The sequence below is a fragment of the Myotis nattereri genome, assembly GCF_964212035.1.
Source record: "Myotis nattereri genome assembly, chromosome: 19".
Lineage (NCBI taxonomy): Eukaryota > Metazoa > Chordata > Mammalia > Chiroptera > Vespertilionidae > Myotis > Myotis nattereri.
This window is the reverse complement of record NC_138095.1, coordinates 12,630,669-12,652,337: the sequence shown is the minus strand read 5'-3', so window position 1 is coordinate 12,652,337 and position 21,669 is coordinate 12,630,669. Positions and strand designations below refer to the sequence as shown.

General features: G+C 59.4%; 3 protein-coding genes across 3 annotated transcripts; 2 read left to right on the top strand and 1 right to left on the bottom strand.

Annotated features, from left to right (window-relative positions):
- Positions 1 to 2,669: 2,669 nt before the first annotated feature.
- LOC308535063 (uncharacterized protein C22orf15) lies at positions 2,670 to 5,706 on the top strand. Its single transcript, XM_081113761.1, has 6 exons — positions 2,670 to 2,932; positions 4,022 to 4,108; positions 4,198 to 4,335; positions 4,548 to 4,622; positions 4,705 to 4,873; positions 5,602 to 5,706. The coding sequence occupies exons 1-5, from the start codon at positions 2,908 to 2,910 to the stop codon at positions 4,854 to 4,856; spliced, it is 477 nt and encodes a 158-aa protein (XP_080969887.1). The 5' UTR covers positions 2,670 to 2,907; the 3' UTR covers positions 4,857 to 4,873; positions 5,602 to 5,706.
- CHCHD10 (coiled-coil-helix-coiled-coil-helix domain containing 10) lies at positions 5,678 to 7,905 on the bottom strand. Its single transcript, XM_081113762.1, has 4 exons — positions 7,419 to 7,905; positions 6,923 to 7,142; positions 5,986 to 6,133; positions 5,678 to 5,884 (listed from the first exon to the last, which is right to left on the bottom strand). The coding sequence occupies exons 1-4, from the start codon at positions 7,457 to 7,459 to the stop codon at positions 5,865 to 5,867; spliced, it is 429 nt and encodes a 142-aa protein (XP_080969888.1). The 5' UTR covers positions 7,460 to 7,905; the 3' UTR covers positions 5,678 to 5,864.
- A 6,791-nt stretch (positions 7,906 to 14,696) lies between these two features.
- MMP11 (matrix metallopeptidase 11) lies at positions 14,697 to 21,251 on the top strand (the record flags this gene model as incomplete). Its single annotated transcript, XM_081113726.1, is given in 8 exon segments — positions 14,697 to 14,711; positions 16,478 to 16,707; positions 17,597 to 17,740; positions 17,824 to 17,957; positions 18,072 to 18,353; positions 18,356 to 18,646; positions 19,328 to 19,585; positions 20,419 to 21,251. Coding segments are annotated over 8 exon segments (1,488 nt in total). The 3' UTR covers positions 20,553 to 21,251.
- Positions 21,252 to 21,669: the final 418 nt, after the last annotated feature.

Genomic DNA, 21,669 nt, shown 5'->3' with positions numbered 1-21,669 from the left:
GCCCCAGCCTTCTGAGAACAGGAGCCAAAATCCACCCGTGCGCTGAAGACACACCCCTCGGCACTTGGGCCATTTCTTCAGAACCTGGCTGCACCCACCCCTGAGCTGTGTTCTGCAGGACTCGGGTCCCCAGACACAGGGGTGTCCCCGGAATAAAGTGCCCTGCACTTTAAATAAGTTTGGGAAACGCTGTCTGTTTGCACAGTATTGATTCTGAGCACTGGCTGCTGCTGAGCACTGTAATGAGGCATCGGATTTAATCCTCACAGCTGTCCTGTTCTCGCTCCCTGAGGATCATGCTTATTCCGAGGCGGGCTGACCAGGCAAGCTGCGAGGATAGGAGGATCCGTCCTCCTCCTGCCTGGCCTCTGGCCACCCAGAGCTCTGACTGCCTAATCATGGGGTGGGGGAGGGTGCAAGACATTTCTAAAACCTTGGGGAAAAGGGAGCTGGTGAAGGTTGGGCACCCTGGCTGGAGGAGTCTGCTGGGGCTCATGGAGAGGGGGCAGGAGACAGAACTGCAAAGAAGAGAAAGGGGAGGTGATAAGGGAAGCGGACAGAGGCAGGATGATGATGGGAGAGGGAGAGAGAGAAAAAGTCAGAGAAAGGGAGATGGAGAGGCAGAGAAACGGTTCATGTGAGAACACAGAGAGAGAAAGAGAACCAGGGAGAGGCAGAAAGGAGGGGGAGAGAAGGAAAGACAAATATGAGACCGGGAGGGACAGGAGGAGGAGAGAGAGAGAGCTGGTGAGGGGACCAGCCGTCAATCTGAGCGGCCTGGCCACAAACAGAAAGAGGGACGATGAAAATGGTGCCGCCAGTATGGAAAACATTGGCAGTTTCTTGTCAAGTTAAGCATACTCTCATCCTCTGTCCCAGAACTTCCTCTCATGGCATTTATCCTAGAGAAATGAAAACTTCTAGTCACACTAAAACCTGTAGGTGAATGTCTATCCTGGCTTTATTCATAATTACCCAAAACAACAGCAGGTGAATGGATCAACAAACATGGTACATAGTAGAGGTCAAGGTTCGATTCCCGGTCAGGGCACAGGCCCGGGTTGCAGGCTCCATCCCCAGTGTGGGGTGTGCAGGAGGCAGCCCATCAATGATTCTCTGTCATCGTGGATGTTTCTATCTCTCTCTCCCTCTCCCTTCTGCTCTGAAATCAATAAAAATATATGAAAAACAAACAAATATGGTACACCCAGACAATGGGACCCCCTTCAGTGATAAAAAGCAACAAACTGTGTATATAATATATATTATATGTCATATATTTTTTCAAAGGAAGGAACTATTTTTAACTTTATTTTTATTGTTGACACTATTACAGATGTCCCCATTCCCCTCCCCCATTGCCCACCTCTACCCACCCCCAGCCCCCATTCCCTCTGGCTGTCACCACACTGTTATCTGTGTCTCTGGGTTACACATTTCTTCTTTGGCTAATCCCTTCACCTTCTTTCATCCAGTCCCCCTCTCCTAGAACAAACTCTTGATACATGGGCATGGGACAATTTGGGGGACTCTCATATACATCATGCTGAGTGGAAGAAGCCAGACTCAGAAGGTCCCATACTGTATGATTCCCTTTATAGGACTTTCTGGAAAAGGCAGTGGTTGCCAGGGACTAGAGTCGACTACAAAGGGGCGTAAAGAAATTGTGGGAAGGCCGAGACCGGTTTGGCTCAGTGGATAGAGCGTCGGCCTGCGGACTGAAAGGTCCCGGGTTCGATTCCGGTCAAGGGCATGTACCTGGGTTGCGGGCTCATCCCCGGTGGGGGATGTGCAGGAGGTGGCTGGTCGATGTTTCTCTCTCATCGATGTTTCTGACTCTCTATCTCTCTCCCTTCCTCTCTGTAAAAAATCAATAAAATATATTTAAAAAAAAAAAAAAAAAAAGAAATTGTGGGAAGTGATGGAGATGTTCTGTATCCCGACTGTGGTGGTGGCTATATGAGATTTGTCAAAACTCAAAACACTAAAAAGGGTGCATTTTACTGTATGTAAATTTTACCTCAATAAACTTTTTTTAAAAAAGGAAGCCTGGCGAGTGTGGCTCAGCGGTTGAGTGTCTACCTGTGAACCAGGTCACAGTTCGATCCCTGGTTAGGCACATGCCCAGATTGCATGCAGGAAGCAACTGATCGATGACTCTCTCTCATCATTGATGTTTCTGTTTCTCTCTCCCTCTCCTTCCTCTCTGAAATCAATAAAAAGATACTTAAAAAAAAAAAAAAGAAAAGAAAAGAAACCAGGACAGAAGAAAAGGAGAGACTGGGAATGAGGAGGAAGACAGAGGGAGAGGAAAGAGCGTGAGCCCAGGGAAGGGGGCTTTGAGTTGGAGGGGAGTCTGCAAGGTCGGTGAGGACCCCATGCTTTGCCAGGGCCCCCGGCCAGCTGCCAGCTGCCAGCTCACAGGGCCAGTGCCCCACCCCCAGGAACCTCCCCCACTTTCAATCTGGGAGCTGTTTCTACTTGTAGGAGAATGTGGCCTCTGGACATCCCTGGAAACCGAGGCTCCAGGCCCCGCTACAGCCCTGCCTCAGCTCCCGTTACCAGGAAACTGGGGGGAAGGCATTTCCTGCCTGGAGGTCTTGGCAGCTCCCACTGCCATGGAGACCAGCGTGGAAGCTGGGAGGGCCTCCGTCTCCTCCCACTGCTCTGCCCCAGCCAGCGGGAGGAAGAGGAGGCCAAGGGCCTGGACAATTGCAGGGGCCCAGCCCCAAGGATGGCCAAGTAGGGGCCTCAGCCTGGGCCCACCTACCCATCACCCACGGATCCACCCCCACACATTACACCTCCCAGCAGGGCCTGAACCCTGAATAGATCTCAGCCCCAGGCCCTTCCTTAGCTGGAAGTCAGGGTACCAAAGCCCTACATCTGTCTCCTCCCCCCGCAGCCATGTTTATCACGGTGATGTTTGGAGGTAAGTGGGGTCCCCTGTCCCTGCAGATGGGTCAGGGAACGGTACACTCAGCTTGCTTCCCTCTGCCCTGGGGGAGGGGGGGAGGCAGTGTGGGAAAGGGGATGGGGGGTTTGGGGAAGAATCTCTGTGAGGAAGCAAAGCTAGTGCCTGGAGTGAGTGCCTGGAGGGGAAAACCCTGGCTGGGTACCAGGAAACTCACACCACCCCTCTCCTAGAACACCTGCCAGGCTACCACGGAGGATGTTTTTAAACTGATGATTCCTTGGCTACTGATTCAGTCAGCGGTCCTCTAGGTCAGGGTGCATCAGGCACCCAAAACTCCAGCCACAGTTGCAGATTCCCAGCTCTCTGGTGGGAGGGAGTCCATGCTGGGAGGGAGTCCGTGGTGGGAGGGGGGCTGGTGCAGGAGGCATGAGTTGTGCACCCATCACTGACATCTCTGGAGATGGGTGGGGGTGGGGTAGAGTCCTGGTCCCTGCTCTGGTTAAGAGATGGGAGAGCCACTATGCTGTACACCTGAAACTAACCCAAAATAATATTGAATGTAAACTATAACTGAAAAAAGAAAAAAAAATTACTGCTCAGTGGGCATGTTGTTTATTTTGGGGGTGAAAATATTTTAGAAATAGATATGCCCTGGCTGGCGTGGCTCAGGTGGTTGGAGCATTGTCCTATGCACCAAATGACTGACAGTTCGATTCCCAGTCAGGGCACACACCTAGGCTTTGTTCGGGTTTGATCTCCAGTCAGAGCGCAGGCGGGAGGCAGCCCATCAATGTTCCTCTCATATATCGATGTTTCTCTTTCTTTCTCTCTCTCCTTTCCCCTCTCTCTAAAATCAATAAGACATATTCTCAGGTGAGGTTTAAAAACACACACACACAACAGCAGTGATGGTTGTACAACTCTGTGAATGTACTAAATGCCACTGAATCGTAGTTTGGTTAAAATGGTGGATTTAATATTATGTAAATTTTATCTCAATAAAACAAATCACTTAAAAAAGAGAGAGAAATGGGAGAGGCAGAGGGTCCCAGAGTGGGAGAAAGTAGAAGGTCCTGTTCACTCACCTCTGCCCCTCCCCCACAGCTGGCTGCCGGGAGCTGGTGAACCCGTGGTGCAGCCTGGTGACTCTCACTGCCCACCTACGGCAGAGGGGGCGGGTGCCTCCAGATGGTGAGGGGCAAGGAGGGGTGGTGAGGTGGGGGCCCAGGGCTGCAGACATGGGTACCAGCCCTGCCCTGCCTCCCTCCCTCCCCTCCCAGCAACCATCGCCCTCCTGGCTGAGGATGGGCACCTGGTGAGTCTGGGCAGTGACCTGGAGGAGGGGACTTCCCAGGCCCCCTCCTCCGGCAGCCCCCTGCTGCAGGAGCGTGGAACCTATGTCCTCGTGCAGATCATCAGTAAGTGGGGCCTCCGACTTGCTCCCCTCCCCCTGCAGTGATGTTGGAATGTAAGAGGGGGGACAGCCGTCCAGAGACCACCCAAGGCCCAACCCAGCTCCCCACTTTGGCCAAAACCTAGCCCTGACCCTTTTATCCAATAACCTGTCCTGACCCCAGCCTGAGCCAGTGAGAAGTAGAGGCCTGTCGAGTCATTCCTCCTCCACCCACAGATGGGGAGGGCGGGGCCCCCACTCGCTATGAGTCTCTCCTGGAGAACCTGGATGCCCGGTGTCCAGAGCTGGCAGGTGAGTGTCATGGCAGAGCCCTGGGGTGGGGAGGTAGCATCTTCCTCCAGCCCCGACAGGCAGGGCTTCCTGGGCCTTGCAGAGGCGCTGCGCCGGCTGTCGGGCCTACCCCCCCTGGGCAACAGCCGGAGGAGACGTACTGGCACTCGCACTGGCACTCGGCGTGGCCACCAGGACCAAGGCCCTCCTTCGAGGTCCCAAAGGTTGGGCTCCCTGCTGTCCAGGCCCCGCTAGCGGGGGCCAGAAGCCAGGTAAGGAAGAGACATGGATACCTGGGGGGACATTCACACCCAGAAGTGGGACCCTTTCCCATGAGACAGACACCCATGTACTGAGAGAGGTGAACAGGCCCCCAATCTCAACCCCCATCCCTACACAATATGCCTGCAAGACTGAACACACTGTACCCCGAGGCGGGCACCCCCCACCCCCCTGGACTGTAAGTACCCAAGGGCAAGAACATCCTCCGTGCCCAGGAGACGTGGCATCGGGCCTGGCATTCAGTAAATGCCCGAGGCAGAGCTGCCAAATGAATTCCCAGAAGGCAACAGCACAGCACGGGTGACGGGGCTTGTGATAGACTTGTGCTCCTCTGCTCCAGCAGCCCCGTGACGAGGCACACCACACCCGGTGGCCCAGCTAGACTCAGATCCAAAGGGGATGGCCGTGACCTCTGCCTTGTGTGATCAGGCCCAGACAGACAGCAGCCCAGCAGCATTCCTCTTACGAAACCTGGAATTACTGAGTTGTATCAGCAAGAGGCGCAAGGTCACAGACAGGCTGTGAGGCTGCTGGGGACCCCTCCGATGTGGGCGCAGAGGCAAGAAAGGTGGCGGGGCAGGCATCGCTGGGAGAGTAGACAGCTGGGAATTCCATCTCCAGAGCCAGAAGCCTTTTAGGTCACCTGCTAATGCCTCACTGCCCGCTCTGCCGGCCCAAGGCTGTGGGATTACCATAGGGCTCCTCCCTTCCCACCCAGGAGGCAGCTCGGTGAGTCAGCCACCCCACCTCTTCGACCACCGTGAGACAGGCCAGTGAGACAGCACACAGCAAGCTCTGGTCTAAGATAAACTTTTAATTGCACATTTGTGTCTCTGGTCATCTATGGGGTGAGGAACCCACAAAAATCCTAACTACATGGGTACATTCTGGCGTTTTGGTCTGGCTGTCGGTGAAGGGGTGGAGTTGAGTGCAGAGCTGGACCCAAATCTGCTCCAATCCGCACCAGGGTGCCCGGTCTCTTCAGGGCAGGGAGCTCAGACCTGTGGAGGGAGGGGTGGTCCCGGCCGGTGGTCAGCCCCACGGTATAGGGAGCGGGGATGTCCCTCCCAGCCCCCGCCTGGGGTGCGGGCCACTGGCTCACCGTGGTTGTACTTGCACTGCTTCAGGGCCTCGCTGAAGCCCTCACACAGGGTCAGGTCGCTCTGAGTGGTGGAGCAGTCCAGGAACTGCCTGATCTCATAGGCGCAGGGCCCCATCTGCAGCGGCTGGGATGAGGCTCGGGCAGGGGCCTGCGGTGGGTGGCGCACAAGGCAGCGAGGTCAGCTCAAGGTTGGTAATGAGAAGTGGGTGCCAAAGCTGGGTGCCCCCTCCCCCTCCACACAACCCCAGCCTGAGAGTCCCAAAGCTCCAGGCAGGCGGACTGACCCAGGACCAGCAGACTCAGCTGCTCCATCTGTTACACAGGGTGAGCCCCAAGCCCTCTCAGAGCCACTCAGCAGATGCCTGACAGCATCTCCCTGCTGCCTAACAATGGGCACGTGGAGCAGGTGGCAGGGGCAGAAGAATCTGGAAAAGCCCAGTGAGGATGAGCCCCACCCCTACAAGTTCTAGCAATTTCCTGGCTCAGCCACACTGATCCCCATGACCCCTGACCCTGCCACGAAGTCTGCATGTGGCTCAGGGCTGGTGGGGTGCCCAGTGGGTGACAGGTCAGCAGGGAGCAGGCCCCAGAGTCACCCGCTCCAGTGCCTGACGTAGGATGGGGAGCGAGGAGACTTGGGAATTTCCACATCCCTCCTTTCTCCTGGCGTCAGGTGACCTTGGGCCCCAAAGTCACGAGTTTCCCCATCTCTAAAGGGCTGCTTGGCCGGGAGCCCAGGGACCTTGGCCTGAGGGGAGGGCCTGGGAGGGCCAGCCTGTGAGCCATAGGAGGGCAACAGCGGAGTGAGAAAGAGGACCCTGGTGGGGCAAAGTCCTGGGCCTGAGGCAGCCCAGGAAATGCCTGCACACAACTCGGTGGACATTCCAGCTGGACTCCCTGCTCTGTGGCCTGGGTTTCTCGGGGCCCCGTTGCTCACCTGCTGAGCCGCAGGCTGGGCGGGCTCTGAGCTCCCCCCGCTGAAGGCTCCCGTCAGGGCGCTGCCCATGACATGCCCTACAGCCGAGCCCACGGCGACCCCAGCGGCCGTGGACGCCATCTGCGCCATCAAGCCCGGCTGGCCCGACGGGGCGGGAGCCGGCGCGGCGGCCGAGGGCGGAGGGTGGGCGGGCGGGTGGGCAGCAGGTGCGGCAGGGCGGCTGCGGGGTGGAGGAGTCGCAGGGTTAATCCTGGCCGGACCCCAGGCCAGCGGCCCGAGGGGCCAGCAGCCCCTGGAACTGCCCCCCTTTCCTCCTCCGGAGGGCGGGTGACCACCGTCTTAGACACGTGGTTGTGGCATTCCCTTACCCCCACCCCGCACCCCACCCCGCACCCCCGCTAAGATGGCGCAGTCGTCCCCAAGGTCACGCATGGCGCCCTTGGAGAGCGCGCGCTTCCCCCGCCTCCTCCACGAGGGGCCCCTGTCCCGCTCCCACCTGGCCGGCCGGGCGGCCACGCTGCGGCTCCCTCGGGGCATGGTCGTGGCGGTGGGACTCGGCCGAGCGGACCAGAGACCGCAACGCTGGTGGCGATTCTGTCCCCGCGACCGACGCGACACCGCTTGTCACTGCGGCGCAAGGGGCGGGGCCTCGGGGACACGCCCCCGGGGCGGGGCGGCACCTCGCTCCCCCGGGGCCCGGGGACAGGAGCCAATGTCGCCGAGCGCAGAGGGGTTCGCGGGGCGATCGCGGGGCGCAGGGGATGGAGTTGGGTGCCGTCCGGTGCTCCGAGGCTGAGGACGCAGAGAGGCGACGGGTGGAGGCCCGCCTGGGAGGGGGCCCGGGGCGCCAGCCGGGCTGTGCTCCCCCACTCCTATCAGACAGGGTTTGCGGACTTCTGTGTGCTCTCAGCGGCGCGGGCGCGGGGGTTGGGGGTCGGACTGGAGCGGAGAAGAGGTGCCCGGTGGAAGGCCTAGCGGGACCCGAATCCAGAAACCCCACCAGGGGGCGTCCGGAACCCGTCTTCGACTCCTTCCTGGCCAAAATGCGCTGCAGGCACTGGGCAGCCTAGGACAGCACCGCCTGGGGTGCGATGAGGCCCCCCGCGTGGCCCTCCACCCACCTGAACCCCTGCCCCCACGAATGCAACGCGGGACACTGACAGCGACATTCAAACCGCGTGCCCATCCCAAAGGCTGTGCTGAGTGTCTAGAGGCAGTTGCACCTGTTTGGATCCTGAGCCTCAGGATTTTACCACCTTGGTCCCAGGCGGGGGCGGAGGGGGGGGGGGGGCGGGACGGGCAGGGCGGGGAGTGGGGATTTAGGATGCTTCCCAGCCCCTCGGGGACTCCAGGTTTTATGGTCTTTTCTGAGTGACTTTGCAGTGGTCATATTATTGCCCTGGGGAGAGGAGCTGACTTTTTCTTTTAATATATTTTTATTGCCGAAACCGGTTTGGCTCAGTGGATAGAGCGTTGGCCTGCGGACTGAAGGGTCCCAGGTTCGATTCTGGTCAAGGGCATGTACCTGGGTTGCGGGCACATCCCCAGTAGGAGATGTGCAGGAGGCGGCTGATCGATGTTTCTCTCCCATCGATGTTTCTAACTCTCTGTCTCTCTCCCTTCCTCTCTGTAAAAAATCAATAAAATATATTAAATATATATATATATATTTATTGATTTCAAAGAGGAAGGGAGAGGGAGAGAGAGACAGAAACATCAATGATGAGAGAGAATCATTGATCGACTGCCTCCTGCTCGTCCCCTACTGGGGATCCAGCCTGAAACCATGTGCCCTTGCCTGGAATTGAACCTGGGATGCTCTATCCACTGAGCCAAACCAGCCAAGTCAGCAGAGCTGACTTCTTTACTGCACACACACACTCCCATCACTCTTCCTTGTGCCCTGGGATCGGAAACTGAGACCTGGGGACACAAGGATTGTGAGGAGGATGAACTCACCCAGAGCCAAAGCATTGGGGGGTGGGGAGAGGAAGGTTGATCCAAGTGGGAAAGGAGACCCCTCTGGAGGAGGAGGGAGGGAAGACCCCATATACCTGCAAGTCAGACGCACTACCGTGTCCTTACCTCTCAGCCAGCCTGTGGAGCAGGGCCCGCCCCGGACCCCTGCCTGGCCTGGGCCTCAGTTTCTCCTCTCTCAAGTGGGGTTGACCACCCACTTCAAGGTGAGCATGCGAGGGGTGGGCCATTTAATCCTCACAGGCATGCCAGTCCTGGTCCAGCCTCTACCCCTTTGCTCATGCAGTCCCTGCCCAGCTGTTCGAATATGTCACATTGGCCCATCCTTCTAGGCTTATCGGGTCCTCCTCTGGCAGGAAGCCCTCAGCGACCAGCCCACCTTACTTGTAACCATGGCCCTCCTCCCTGGGCCTGCCCTGCAGGTGGCTACTGCTTCCGCTCTCATGAATGGTGGACTCCAGGGTCCCCAAGGGACGGTCATGCAGCCCTGGAGACCACTTAATAAACGTTTTTATTGAAACAGTTATCTTTTCATGTATATCAGGGAAATGCATAATGATCTCCCCAAATCCATGATTTCTTGACCCGTATTGCTGAGAAGGAGGCTGAAGCAGGTATTTCAATTTTTCAAAGTGAGTCACTTTAAACAAAAAGGTTAGGTAATAAAACTCACTGCTGTCAGCCACCTCCTCGCCCTCTAGGCGTCGCTGTGGAGCCTTCCTGGGGAAGCTGGGAAGGCTCCCTGGGGGACTGGGACCAGGACCGAGGGTTGAATCAACCCGACTGCCCTCTGCTCCCTCCCAGCCTCCTTCCCTTCGCAGGCCTAGGCTGGGTGCCCACAGCCTCACCTTGTGACACTCAGGACCCTGCCCACCAGGACAAAAGCCACTGCCTGCTTTCTGGCTCGGCAGTGTGGCCCGTGATGGAGCAGATTGCCTGGTGAGATGGTTAAGGCCCTCCCTGGTCACCACAGGGAGCGTAAGACTGGCCAACCCCTTCCAGTGTGTGGACACCACCCCCTGCTTTAGGTCTCAGGAGCCCCAAGAACCTGCTGGTCCACCCCCAGGGCCCCACTCTCCCCTACCAGCACCCTCCCTCCCACTGACCAGCTAGAGCAGGGATTCTCAACCTTCCTAAGGCCGCGACCCTTTCATACAGTTCCTCATGTTGTGGTGACCCCCAACCATAAAATTATTTTCGTTGCTACTTCATCACTGTCATGTTGCTACTGTTATGAATCGTCATGAAAATATCTGATATGCAGGATGCATTTTGTTACAAATTGAACATAATGAAAGCATAGTGATGAATCACAAAAACAATATGTAATTACATATGTGTTTTCCGATGGTCTTAGGCGACCCCTGTGAAAGAGTCCTTGGATCCTCCCCCCAAAGGGGTCGCGACCCACAGGTTGAGAACCACTGAGCTAGAGGCACCCCTGCTCACACTCCATTGCCTGCTGGTATGGAGAAGCCCGTGTGGCCCCTCCCTCTTGGGACCTTCGTTTCCCCATCGATAGAAATTGTCTGGGTCCCAAGCTGGGGGGCCGGCCGTCTCCATATGCCTCAGTTTCCCCTGGGACACACTTTCCTATTCCTTTTCCCAGCAAGGCTCTGGGGTATAACCACCTGTCTTAGGCTAGCAGATCAGAGGCCAGGCCCTACCAGGGGGACCAGCTGGGGATGCGCCTTCCGAAGATGGGGGTAGGGGCCAGGAGGAGGGAACGGCGCCTTCTCTGGGACTCCCCACCGCACATGGGGGAAACTGAGGCCCAGAGCAGGACCCCCGGGCCGGGGTCACCCAGCACCAGGCCTCAGACCACAGGCTCGGCCCGCCCCTGGTGAGTCCGGGGTCTCCGGGGCCCCGGGCCCCTACCCGGCCAGCTGTGCGCTTTCCGCCTCCCCCAACCCGGCGGCCGCCGTCCCGGCGGGGAGAGTTTAGAACAAAAGGCGCGGGGGGCGGGGCGGGGGCGGAGCGCAGGCTATAAGGGGCGGCGGCCCGGAGCGGCCCAGCAGGCCCAGCAGCCCCGGGGCGGATGGCTCGGGCCGCTCGGCTCCGCGGCGCCGCACCGCGCGCCCTCCTGCTTCCTTTGCTCCTGCTGCTCTGGCCGCCGCCGCTGCTGGCGTGGGCCCCGCGGCCGCCGGTGAGTGCCCGCCGCCGGCCGGCCGCTCCTGGCCAGGGGGTGCCGGGCACGCGGGCTGGGCCCCCCCGAGACGGAGCTGGACCCACGGGGCGCCCAGGTGACCCTGGAGCCGCCCGTTATCCAAAACCTCTCCTGGGTCCCTGTTGTGGGCGTGATAGATAGTGAGCTGCCTGTCCCCGGAGGTGTGCAAGGGGAGCCTGCATGGGGATCGCCCGGGGTTGGTGAGGCGGGACTCGGCGCTGGACACACGCCCCCTATCAGCGTGGGAACCCGCTCCGCTGCGCCCCAGCCGCAGATGTTGGGGTGTGCCGAGGGCAGGAGCAGAGGGAGTGGTGACAGGGCCCTCTACCAGGGACAAAGCAGAGCAGGTCTCAGGCTGGTGTCAGCCGCTAGGCGTGTGGCCTTCGTGGGCACACCACCAGGTGTGCAGTGGGCTGGAGGGTTCGGAAGAGCTGGGGAGGCCGGCAGCTGGGCTGGGGGAAATGGTGTCTGAGCCCAGGCACCTGCCAGTGGCAAGTTTGGGAGGCTTGGAGCCAGGACAGCAGGAGCTGAGAGCTAGTGTGTGTGTATGTGTGACTGTGAGAAAGTGAGAAAGGAGGGGGGGCCAAGGGTGGAGCATTGAGAACCTCAGAGAGCAAAGGGGTGGGAGAGCAAGGGAAGGGGGAAGAATGTGTGAGCTAAAGAAGCGAGTTCGAGTTCATGTGAGAGAGGAGAAGGGGAGGGCCAGTCGTGGTGGTGGTGGGGTGACAGCCTGCATGTGCCCAGAAAGCTGCATTCTCCCCTCAAGCTGGGGCTTTGAGGGACCAGTAACAGGGTGGCCAGGCAGAGCCTGGAGTCAGAGCCTGGGCAACTGCAGACGGTGGGCCCCTGAGAGCCCACCCCACCCCTACTGGCAGCTGAGCCAACCAGTGAGCTCAGGCAGGTATGAAACCCTTGGGAGGTGTGATAAGCAGGAGTGTGGTCTGGTGAGGAGAGAGGTCTGACCCGGCTGGGCCCCTCTGTCCAGCCGCCCCAGCTCTGCCCTGGCCAGCCTCGCCCTCACCGGCTGTGGGAGCAAGAGGAGATAGGATGGGTGGGGTAGGGTGAGTGTGAGGCACCTCAGTCTGGAAGCTTTGCCTCTTCCCCAGCCCCTCCCAGTCCCCTCGATTTGGGGGCAGTCGAACCCGCGGGTTCAGAAATGGGAGAGATCTGGGTTTGAACCATGTGAAATGGGAGAGATCTGGGTTTGAACCAGGTGACCTTAGGTGAGCCCTCTGGTGCCTCTGAGCCTCACCCTCTCCTTCTTGTCGGAAGGGGGTGGGAGGTAACAGTGCCCACTGCTGGGCGTTGAGGATTATTGCATGAGGTGATTTGGGGAGTGGGACAGCCAGGCACACGGAGACATTCCATCACCTGTAGCCGCCCCGCTGATATGGATGCAGGGTCAGTTGGGGCCAGGTCTGAGCTGGGCTGTTGTCTGTCACTGCAGATATGCAGAGAGCATCTGGGGTCGTCCCGATGTGTTTATCCCCGGGCTGCTGTTGGCAGGGCCAGGAAAGCTATGTAAATATTTATCCATCGCAGTTCAGCTGCTTGCAGGGTTGATGAAAGCCCCGAAGCCCCTGGGACCAGCTGCGGAGGGGTGAGAGGGGGAGATGAGGCTGCAGCATCGGGGAGAAGACGGACCTGCCTGCCGACTTGGCTGTGTGACTTGGCCAGGTTGCTTGGCCTCTCTGAGCCTCAGAGGGGCTTGATGCTACAGAGAATGGCATGACGATGCTCCCCTGTCTTCCTCACAGCCTCCTGTCAGGGTCACCTCCTGCCAACAGCAGAAGGCATCGCTATGATTAATGATCTCTATTGGACCAGGAGCAAACTGAGAACCACGGAGGGGCACAGCTAGTCTGGCTTTCCCCGGCAGGCTCCCAGTCTGGGGTCCTCCTTTATCTCCCCTCTACCGGATGCCTCCCATTTTCCTGATTGGAAGTTGTCCCAGAGGCTGACCTTGAGCCTCTAGCTCAGCCAAGAGATTGAGTCAGCCGAGAAATTCCTCGAGGATGTTGGAGGCTGTGATTTAGTGCCCGCCAGAGGACGGGGTGAGTGAGCTGGGCTCCCAGCACACAGGCTGGCCAAGGGAGGATCCTGGCGCAGGAGGAGGGAGCGCACCAGGAGAAGAAACACTTCTCAGCAACGTGGGTTTTGGAGACAGGCCGAGAGCTAAGGGGGTGCGAGGAGAGCTCTGGGGGAGGGGAGCGTGAGTGTGGATCTAGGACCAGCTCTGGCCCCACTTGCTGTGTGACCCTGGGTAAAGTCCTTGACCTCTATGGGCTCTGGAAAATGCTTGCTCCCTGACCCCCAGGGCCCACCACCCAGCTCACTGAATCCCAGCAGCCTTGGGAGGGCCAGCATACCCATCTGAGGAATCAGGGGGCTGCCTGGTGCCAGGCCTTCCAGCTAAGCCACGTGGCCCCAGGCCAGGAGGGACTCAGAAAGACCAAGTGTGGGAGGCCAGCGGGGCAGGGAGCAGGTGTCCCATCCCAGGAATGGGGAAAAAGAAGCCAAGCGCTATTAAGTGATGGGCTTCCCCCAAAACATCCTACTGGCTGGAGGCCTTCTTTCTAGTGTCTCCTGCTCACTCTCTTTCCAAGGCCCAGGAGGGTGGCACAGAGAGGGAGCAAGAGGCCTTTGCTTGTGGGGAGACCCTGCAGGAGTCACTCTTCTTCTCTGGGTTTGCAAGCTCCCTTCTGCCTGCAACTCCTGTTTTTACGATGTAAAGTCTGGAGACTTTGGGGGAGCTGATGCCAGGGGGGTGGCGGGAGCACTAGGGAATTGGGTGACAGCGGAGTCCCAGGTGTTGGACAGGAGGGCTCACAGGGGCAAGGAGCGGGGCCGGGGAAGAGGCTCTGCCAGATGCTGCAGCAGGCATTACCGAAGGAGGGCATGTGGCCCGTTGCCATGGCACTGTTCCCATTTGATAGCCTGGGAAATCAAGGCTACGAGAGGACAGTGACTTGCCCAGGGCCACTCCGTCCAGGGGTGCGATGGCATAGAACTGGATCTTCTGAATCTCAGTCTGTGGCTCTTTCTACTGCACGGAGAGTACCATGATCCAGGAGAGGAAGGGATGGTGTGTGTGTCCATTCCTCACCCTCCCTCCATGGCTGGCTGCTCCAGGCCACACTGGGAGCTGAGAGAGAGGAGGAGAGATTTCTGCCCAGGGGCATCAACAGAGCCGGCCACGCCCTTCCCAGGGAGGGTCCTGTACCCCTGCCCCGGGGTGGGGGAGGAAACTGTACCCTGATGGTGGGGGTGGGGGGAGGGGCAGCCCTCATGGCTGGTCACACAAACCTGGGCTCCACATCCTCAGTGTGAGACCTGGCACAGGTGTCACCCCCACCTTATGGGAGGAGCGGGGAGGTCCACTGAGCCCGCCTGCAAAACGCCTGGGAAGACGCAGGTGCTTAATATGTTCCCATCCCTTCTCTTCTTCACCAAGGTGAGGCCAGCTGGGGTCCCTCCTCCAGGAGAAGGGGGACTCCAGCCCAAAGAGCAGAGCAGAGGTAGCAGGTAGGGCGGGCTGCGGGCACCGACAGCCTGCCATCTGCCAGCTGTTACCTGGGCAAATTGCTTCACGTCTTTGGGCTCCATTTCCTCACCTGAGAAATGGGCATGATGAAGGTGGAGTTGGTGAGAGGTCCCATCAGGGGCTAAGAGCATGTCCGTGGAGTGATAGGCGGGGTCCTGGCCTCGATACAGGGGAACTGCAACAGTGATGAGTACTTAACAGCACAGCCCAGTACCCAGCCGTTCAATAAGCAAGCTCAGACCGAGGGAAACCGGTTCTGGGCCCCACATACCAGGTAGCTCCATAGCCGCCTTGGGGTTCAGAAGACCCCTTCATAGCGGGGTATTCTGGGGAGTTGAGTCCGGTGGCTCTGGGGGGTTGAGTTGTTGGTGGCTCCATAATTGGGAGCTTGAGGGAGGGGGGCGAGGAGGCTGATGAGGAGCCCGGGGCCTGGGAGAGCTGCCAGAGGCTGAGGCCGAGGCCAAGGCTGAGGGTGGGGCCTGGGTGGCCCGGCTCCCACCCCAAATATGGCCGTGGGGAGGCCACCGCTGCCCAGACCAGGCCGGCGCTGAGTCTCAGCGAACTGCGCCACATGCCTCTCCTCCAGCCTTGCACAGCGTCCGCAGCCAGCCTTGGCCTCGGCCGGGTCACCAGAGTCCTCACCTGGCCCTGCCACGCCCTGGCTGGAGGATTTCGCAGGGTCTCCCAGTCTTTCTGAGCTTCTGCTTTTTTCATGAACTAGAACTTTTTTAGGAACCCTGGGACTTGCAGAGGGTGGCAGCTCCAGTCAGAATCTCTTGGCACGTGGGGCTCTTGCTGGGGCTGGGCAGCAGGTAACTGCTCCCTACCACACACACACACACACACACACACACACACACACACACTCAGGCATGGAGGGGGCTGGCAGACCACATCTAGCCCTGCCATGTGCACCCAGCCCTGGTAAAGTGTGAGCAAAACTGCCCTCAGAAATCAGACCCATTTTCCAGACTGGGTGCCCTTACTGGTATCTGGCCCCAGGCTATGTGCTTTATTATTATTATTTAAAATATATTTTATTGATTTTTTTTTTACAGAGAGGGAGAGGGATAGAGAGTTAGAAACATCGATGAGAGAGAAACATCGATCAGCTGCCTCCTGCACACTCCCTACTGGGGATGTCCCCGCAACCAAGGTACATGCCCTTGACCAGACTCAAACCTGGGACCCTTGAGTCCGCAAGCCGACGCTCTATCCACTGAGCCAAACCGGTTAGGGCCAGGCTATGTGCTTTAAATGCATTACCGTGGCTCATCCTCAGATCAACACTATGGGGAGGAATTAGCCCCATTTGTCAGGTAAGCAAATCGAGGCAGACTACAGCCCCTCCACACTGAAGAGTGTCTACGGTGGGAGTCCTGGGCAGGGGTAGCTGACATGACATGGGAGCTGGGGACTGGAAGGGAGGGGACTCAGGAAGAAAGGGAGGTAGATGGTATTTGCTGGGGCGGGTGTGGGAGGACTGGTGGGGGGGCAGGAGGCGCTGCCTGGCCTCTCAGAAGCTCAGTGGGGTTCATTCCTGGGTGTGTGTGGAGAGTATAGTGTCTGTGCCCCCACTCAGATCTCATCAGCCCAAATGGCCAGAGCAGGTGACAGGCAGCCCTGGGCCCTTCCAGGCGGAGTGGCAGGCAGGAGGAGGCCTTGCAACAAGCCATCAGGAAACCAGTCAGCTCATGCCAAAGGCCGGCAGTGTGACAGGAGCGCGCCTTCTCTTGCCCTGGGCTTGCCCCGAGACACAGCGGGCTGGGGCTGAGCTGGGCTGCTGACAGCCCGCAGCCCTCACAGTGAGCCATGAGGAGTAGAGGCCTGACCTGCCCGCCCGCCCCCCATCCTCTCTCCTGCCCAGGACACCCACCGCCGCCACCTGGTGAGGAGGGGGCCACAGGCCTGGCATGAAGCTCCTCCAAGCAGCCTGGCACCTGCCCCTGCTGCACAGGAGGCTCCTGGTCCTGCCGGGGGCCCCAGACCGCCCCGCTGCGGCGTGCCTGACCCACCTGATGGGCTGAATGCCCGCAACAGACAAAAGCGGTTCGTGCTGTCGGGTGGGCGCTGGGAGAAGACTGACCTCACCTACAGGTAGGGCCCTCCGCCATGAGCAAACTCTAGAACTCTGTGTGTCCGTGTGTGGCCCGCCACCCTTACACCTGCTTCTTGAGACGCGTCAGATCTCCACAGTTCACAAACCTGTGTGTCCACTGGCCCCTGAGCCATCCATGGGCAACACTTCTGAATCCCAACTTAGATTGTACACACAGACAGCACCCCTCCACACATATGCCCTCCCATGGCAGAGGGACAGTGCCTCTGTCAGGCCATGCCTGGCCGCCCCGCAGACCTGCTGGCGCACAGCTCTCGGTCACGCAGGCAGCTCCTATGGGCACCTACTAAGGACCAGGCCCTAGGACTCCATGGGGAATGAGGCAGCCACTACCTGTCCTCTTGGGGAGCTGGGTGTTGACCTTGTCGTTGTTCCAATCCAGCATCCTAATTCAGGACCCATGCAGGTGGGGAACAGGGGTGAGGGGACAGGTAATATCTCAGGTGACCTGAGGCCCCTGATGCAGAAGCTGAAACTTCTACCTCGTGCAGATGGGGACTTGTCTGGGGAGAGAAGGCACATGAAGACTGCTGTGGTATCAGATGGCCCGGGAGCTGAGACTGCTGGGGGCCGCAGAAATGTCTTGGGTGGGAACTGGGAACTGAGAAGGGGCAGGTCAAAGGGTCAAGTTCTCCCCACAGCGAGCGGTCCAGTCAGGTCTATAAGGTGGGTCTTGGGGCTCCTGGTCCGGTGTTCTTCCCACTGAATGCGGACACCTGTGTGCACCCACATCAGTGCACCACACCTGAGGCTCACCTGGCCTGTGTCCTGCGTGCCTGCCACCCCCCACTGAGCAACCCTGGCCCAGTAGCCATCAGGGGCTGACCCTGCCCTGAGTGAGGCCCAGGCTCCTCCTCCTCCCCCCAGGATCCTTCGGTACCCATGGCAGCTGGTGCGGGAGCAGGTGCAGCAGACGATGGCGGAGGCCCTGAAGTTGTGGAGCGAGGTGACACCACTCACTTTTACTGAAGTGCATGAGGGCCGCGCTGACATCATGATTGACTTCACCAGGTAAACCGGTGGCCTGGAACCCCTCTGGGGACAGCCCCAGCTGTCAGCAGCTGCTGACTCTGCACCCCCCCACCCCTCCGCAGGTACTGGCATGGGGACGACCTGCCATTTGATGGCCCTGGGGGTGTCCTGGCCCATGCCTTCTTCCCAAAGACCAACCGAGAAGGGGATGTCCACTTCGACTACGATGAGACCTGGACTATTGGGGACGACCAGGGTATGGCCTGGGGACCATTTTTCCAGAATGGGCCGCTGAAGATCAGGGAGAATGGGAACTTTCCGAGTCCCTGAGCTGGGGTGTCTGCTGCAGGGAGCCATTTCCCTTTTCTAGGCACAGACCTCCTGCTTGTGGCAGCCCATGAATTTGGCCATATACTCGGGTTACAGCACACGACGGCTGCCAAGGCCCTTATGGCCCCTTTCTATACCTTCGGCTACCCACCGAGCCTCAGCCCAGATGACCGCAGGGGCATCCAGCACCTGTATGGCCGGCCCCGGCCAGCCCCCAGCTCCAGGCCTCCAACTCTGGGCCCCCAGGCTGGGGTGGACACCAACGAGATCGCACCACTGGAGGTGAGGTGCCGGAGGGTGGGAAGACAGGAGGTGAGGCCCTGCACCAGCTCTTCCACCCCCTGGTCTCTATGGCTCCAATGTGGACTCTTTCCTGGCCCTCTCCCCCCAACCGCCAGCCGGAAGCTCCACCAGACGCCTGCGAGGTCTCCTTTGACGCGGTAGCCACCATCCGTGGCGAGCTCTTCTTCTTCAAGGCAGGCTTTGTGTGGCGGCTGCGCGGGGGCCAGCTGCAGCCTGGCTACCCTGCGCTGGCCTCGCGCCACTGGCGGGGACTGCCCAACCCCGTGGACGCAGCCTTTGAGGATGCCCAGGGCCACATCTGGTTCTTCCAGGGTGAGTGGGGGCTATGCTCAGATTTCCAAGAGCCGGGGGTGCCATAGCCAAGGGTTGGGACAGAGGGACAAATATGATGGGCAGGTGCTCTGAATCCTCAGGGTCAAGGGAGAGGGAGGCTCACTGCTCTGGACATAGCTGGGAGCCTCCCGGAGGCGGTGGCGCTCAAGGTGGGCGTAGAATAGAAGGCATGGCACAGTGGGCCACACATGGGCCTCCAGCTCAGAGGTAGGGAAATGACTCACCTCAAGGCACAGCTCGGAAAACGTAAAGCAGGGATTTGATCTAGGTCTGGCGACCCCGGAGCCTGTGCTGTTAACTCTCAACGGGCAGGGAGCCTGGAGCATTCCAGGTGGCAGGGACTTGATAAACAAAGGCCCAGCCAGGACCTGCCGTGACAGAGCTAAGGCCCAGGGGGTGGTGAGCAGCCAGATGCCGGGGAAGGAACGGGAGCCCGGGCACCTCTCTGCTACTTAGAATAACCTTTCTCACGTGGCGCGTCCCAGCGCCTGCCCCACCCCAGCTTATTCCTGCCGACTCCACCTTCCCCTGCACCGAGGGTGCCAAGCAGGACAAGGAAACAGGCTGGGGAAGTCTGTGGCGGTGGTGGCCGCTGGGCAGGCCCACGATGGCTGCAGTGTGGCAGCTGCGCAGCCCCATCGCGGCCTCCCTTCCCCGCAGGGGCTCAGTACTGGATGTACGACGGTGAGAAGCCAGTTGTAGGCCCTGCACCCCTCTCTGAGCTGGGCCTGCTGTGGTCCCCGGTCCAAGCAGCCTTGGTCTGGGGCTCTGGGAAGAACAAGATCTACTTCTTCCGAAATGGATACTACTGGCGCTTCCACTCCGGCACCCGCCGCGTGAACAGCCCAGCGCCCCGCCGGGCCACGGACTGGCGAGGAGTGCCCTCTGAGATCGATGCCGCCTTCCAGGATGCGGACGGTGCGTTGGCGATGGGGTGGCTGGGGGAAGCCGTGCAGCAGCTGCAGCAGTTTTTCATCACAGGGCCTTTGTCCAGCACTCTCCCCAGCAAGCCCCCTCCTCGTGCCTGGGCAGTGCTACACCACGAGGTTGCAGATTAGACTGAGAGTCAGAGAGGTGCCAGGACTTGCCCGGGTCCCTTGGTCACGGCTGGCAATAATGACCATCGCACACTGGTGGCGCTCCGGACACCTCAGCTCCCTAAATGTCTCGCGCAATTCTCGGGGGCTGTACCTGTTAGGAACCCAGTTTCCAGAGGAGCAAACAGAGGTTCGGGTGATGGGGTTCCCTAACTGAGGCCACCCAGGTGGACGGTGGGTAGCTAGGACCACCGCCCAGGCAGGCCCTGCTCCCAGCCATTGAGCCATCTGGCCTCTTGCCATCTCCAAGGACTAGGTTGGGGACTCATAGTCCAGTGCTCTCTCTCGTGCTCTCCCACACTGGGACCTGCTGGGAGAACTCTCTCTCTCGGTGGCCTCGGACTCTAGGTTGCCTATTGCACCCACAGGACTCAAGATACCCTTATGTATCCGGCTGGTGGGTGCAGTGATGTGGAGGGAGAGCCAGTGAGGGGAGTGGGCCTTGCTTTCCTGGCAGATAGGAACTGGGCCTCCAAAGCACCCCCATCTGTCAGGCTGACGGGCTCCCCCAATGGGAAAGGAGTTTCTGGAGGCCTGCAGGTTTCAAGGGACTCGGCAGTGGCCAAAGCCTGCCCACCGGGACCTCCCCCTGGGCCCTTCCCGTGGCTCAGCCTGATGTCCACTCGCCCAGGCCTGACCCTCCTTTCTCCCCAGGTTACGCCTACTTCCTGCGCGGCCGCCTCTACTGGAAGTTTGACCCTGTGAAGGTGAAGGTCCTGGAGGGCTTTCCCCGTCGCGTGGGCCCCGATTTCTTCGGCTGTGCAGAACCTGCCAACACCTTCCACTAACCCTGGCGTGGATGCCCTCAGGGAGCCTGACCCTTGCCCAGCCACGGACTTCCCCTAGAGACCTGTGGCCGTCTTTGTGACTGTGGGCATCAGGCATGAGACAGAGCCTGTGTCTCGTCAGACATGACAACTGCAGACAAGGCCACGCGGGTCGTGGTCACCTGCCAGCAACGGTCTCAGACTGGGCAGGGAGGCTTTGGCATTACAGGTGGGGGTGGCATTGGGCCTGCGCTACCCCACCTGTGCAGGTCACCGTCGAACCTCAGGGAGCTGTCCTCGCTCTCTATCCCTGTCCCTCAGGAAAGGACCTCCGTAGGTTTGCGGGAGCTGGAGCCCTTGCTCTGTCCCTGCTTCGAGGTTCCTGCGGGGGTGCTAGCGCATGGATCCTGGGGCCCCATGGCCTTCTGCCCTTTCCTGAGACGTCAGCTTGGAACTGGCTGCCTTCCAGTTGGTGATCCTGGAGATCTGTTCCCCCGAGATCCGGGCCAGAAGGTCCAGAGTCAGCCAGGGAGCGGGGTGCTTCCTGCTGGAGACCCAGGGCTCTGAAGGCCCCAACATACCTCAATCCTCTCCTGGGCCAGACCCTCCCCATCCCCCTCATCCTAGCACTGAGACCTTCCAAAGCCATGTAAATATGTGTACAAAGCCTTTTTTTTTTTTAATTGAGGTTTCTCATTAAACATGGTCATGATAATTTCCTACCTGCTTGCCTGGGGTTTCTCTGTGATGGGGAGGCCAGGATGGGGGCAGAGCTGGGCTCGGGGGGTGGGAGGGCTGTCTAGTTTCACCACAGGGCTCAGCTTACTGTCAGGCACAAATCACAAAGTTAAGGAAGGAATGGAGAAGGATCCTTCCCCTCCAACACTCATCTGATGCACCCGCCAAACCAAATAACCACCTGGACCCTGGAATCCTGCCAAGCCAGGGAGCCTTGGCTCATGCCAGCACCACTCAGTGTTGTCATCCTGCCCATTCCCGCGGCAGGAACGGCTGTGGGGCCGGAACTGTTACTAGGCGCCCTCTTATGTGCTTCCTGGGTGGGGAAACTGAGGCACAGGCACCTCGGGCCTCCTCCCAGCCTCCAGGCTTCACTTCCTTTCTCCTCCACTGGGTAGAG

Bases quoted from the DNA above. Each gene is read 5' to 3' on its own strand.
- LOC308535063 (XM_081113761.1), top strand. From the start codon at position 2,908: ATGTTTATCACGGTGATGTTTGGAG. The intron at 2,933-4,021 runs GTAAGTGGGGTC...CCTCCCCCACAG, and splicing joins TATCACGGTGATGTTTGGAG to CTGGCTGCCGGGAGCTGGTG. The intron at 4,336-4,547 runs GTAAGTGGGGCC...CTCCACCCACAG, and splicing joins TGTCCTCGTGCAGATCATCA to ATGGGGAGGGCGGGGCCCCC.
- CHCHD10 (XM_081113762.1), bottom strand. From the start codon at position 7,459: ATGCCCCGAGGGAGCCGCAGCGTGGCCGCCCGGCCGGCCAG. The intron at 7,143-7,418 runs GTGGGAGCGGGA...TCCACCCCGCAG, and splicing joins GTGGCCGCCCGGCCGGCCAG to CCGCCCTGCCGCACCTGCTG. The intron at 5,885-5,985 runs GTGAGCCAGTGG...CTCCCTCCACAG, and splicing joins GCAGTGCAAGTACAACCACG to GTCTGAGCTCCCTGCCCTGA.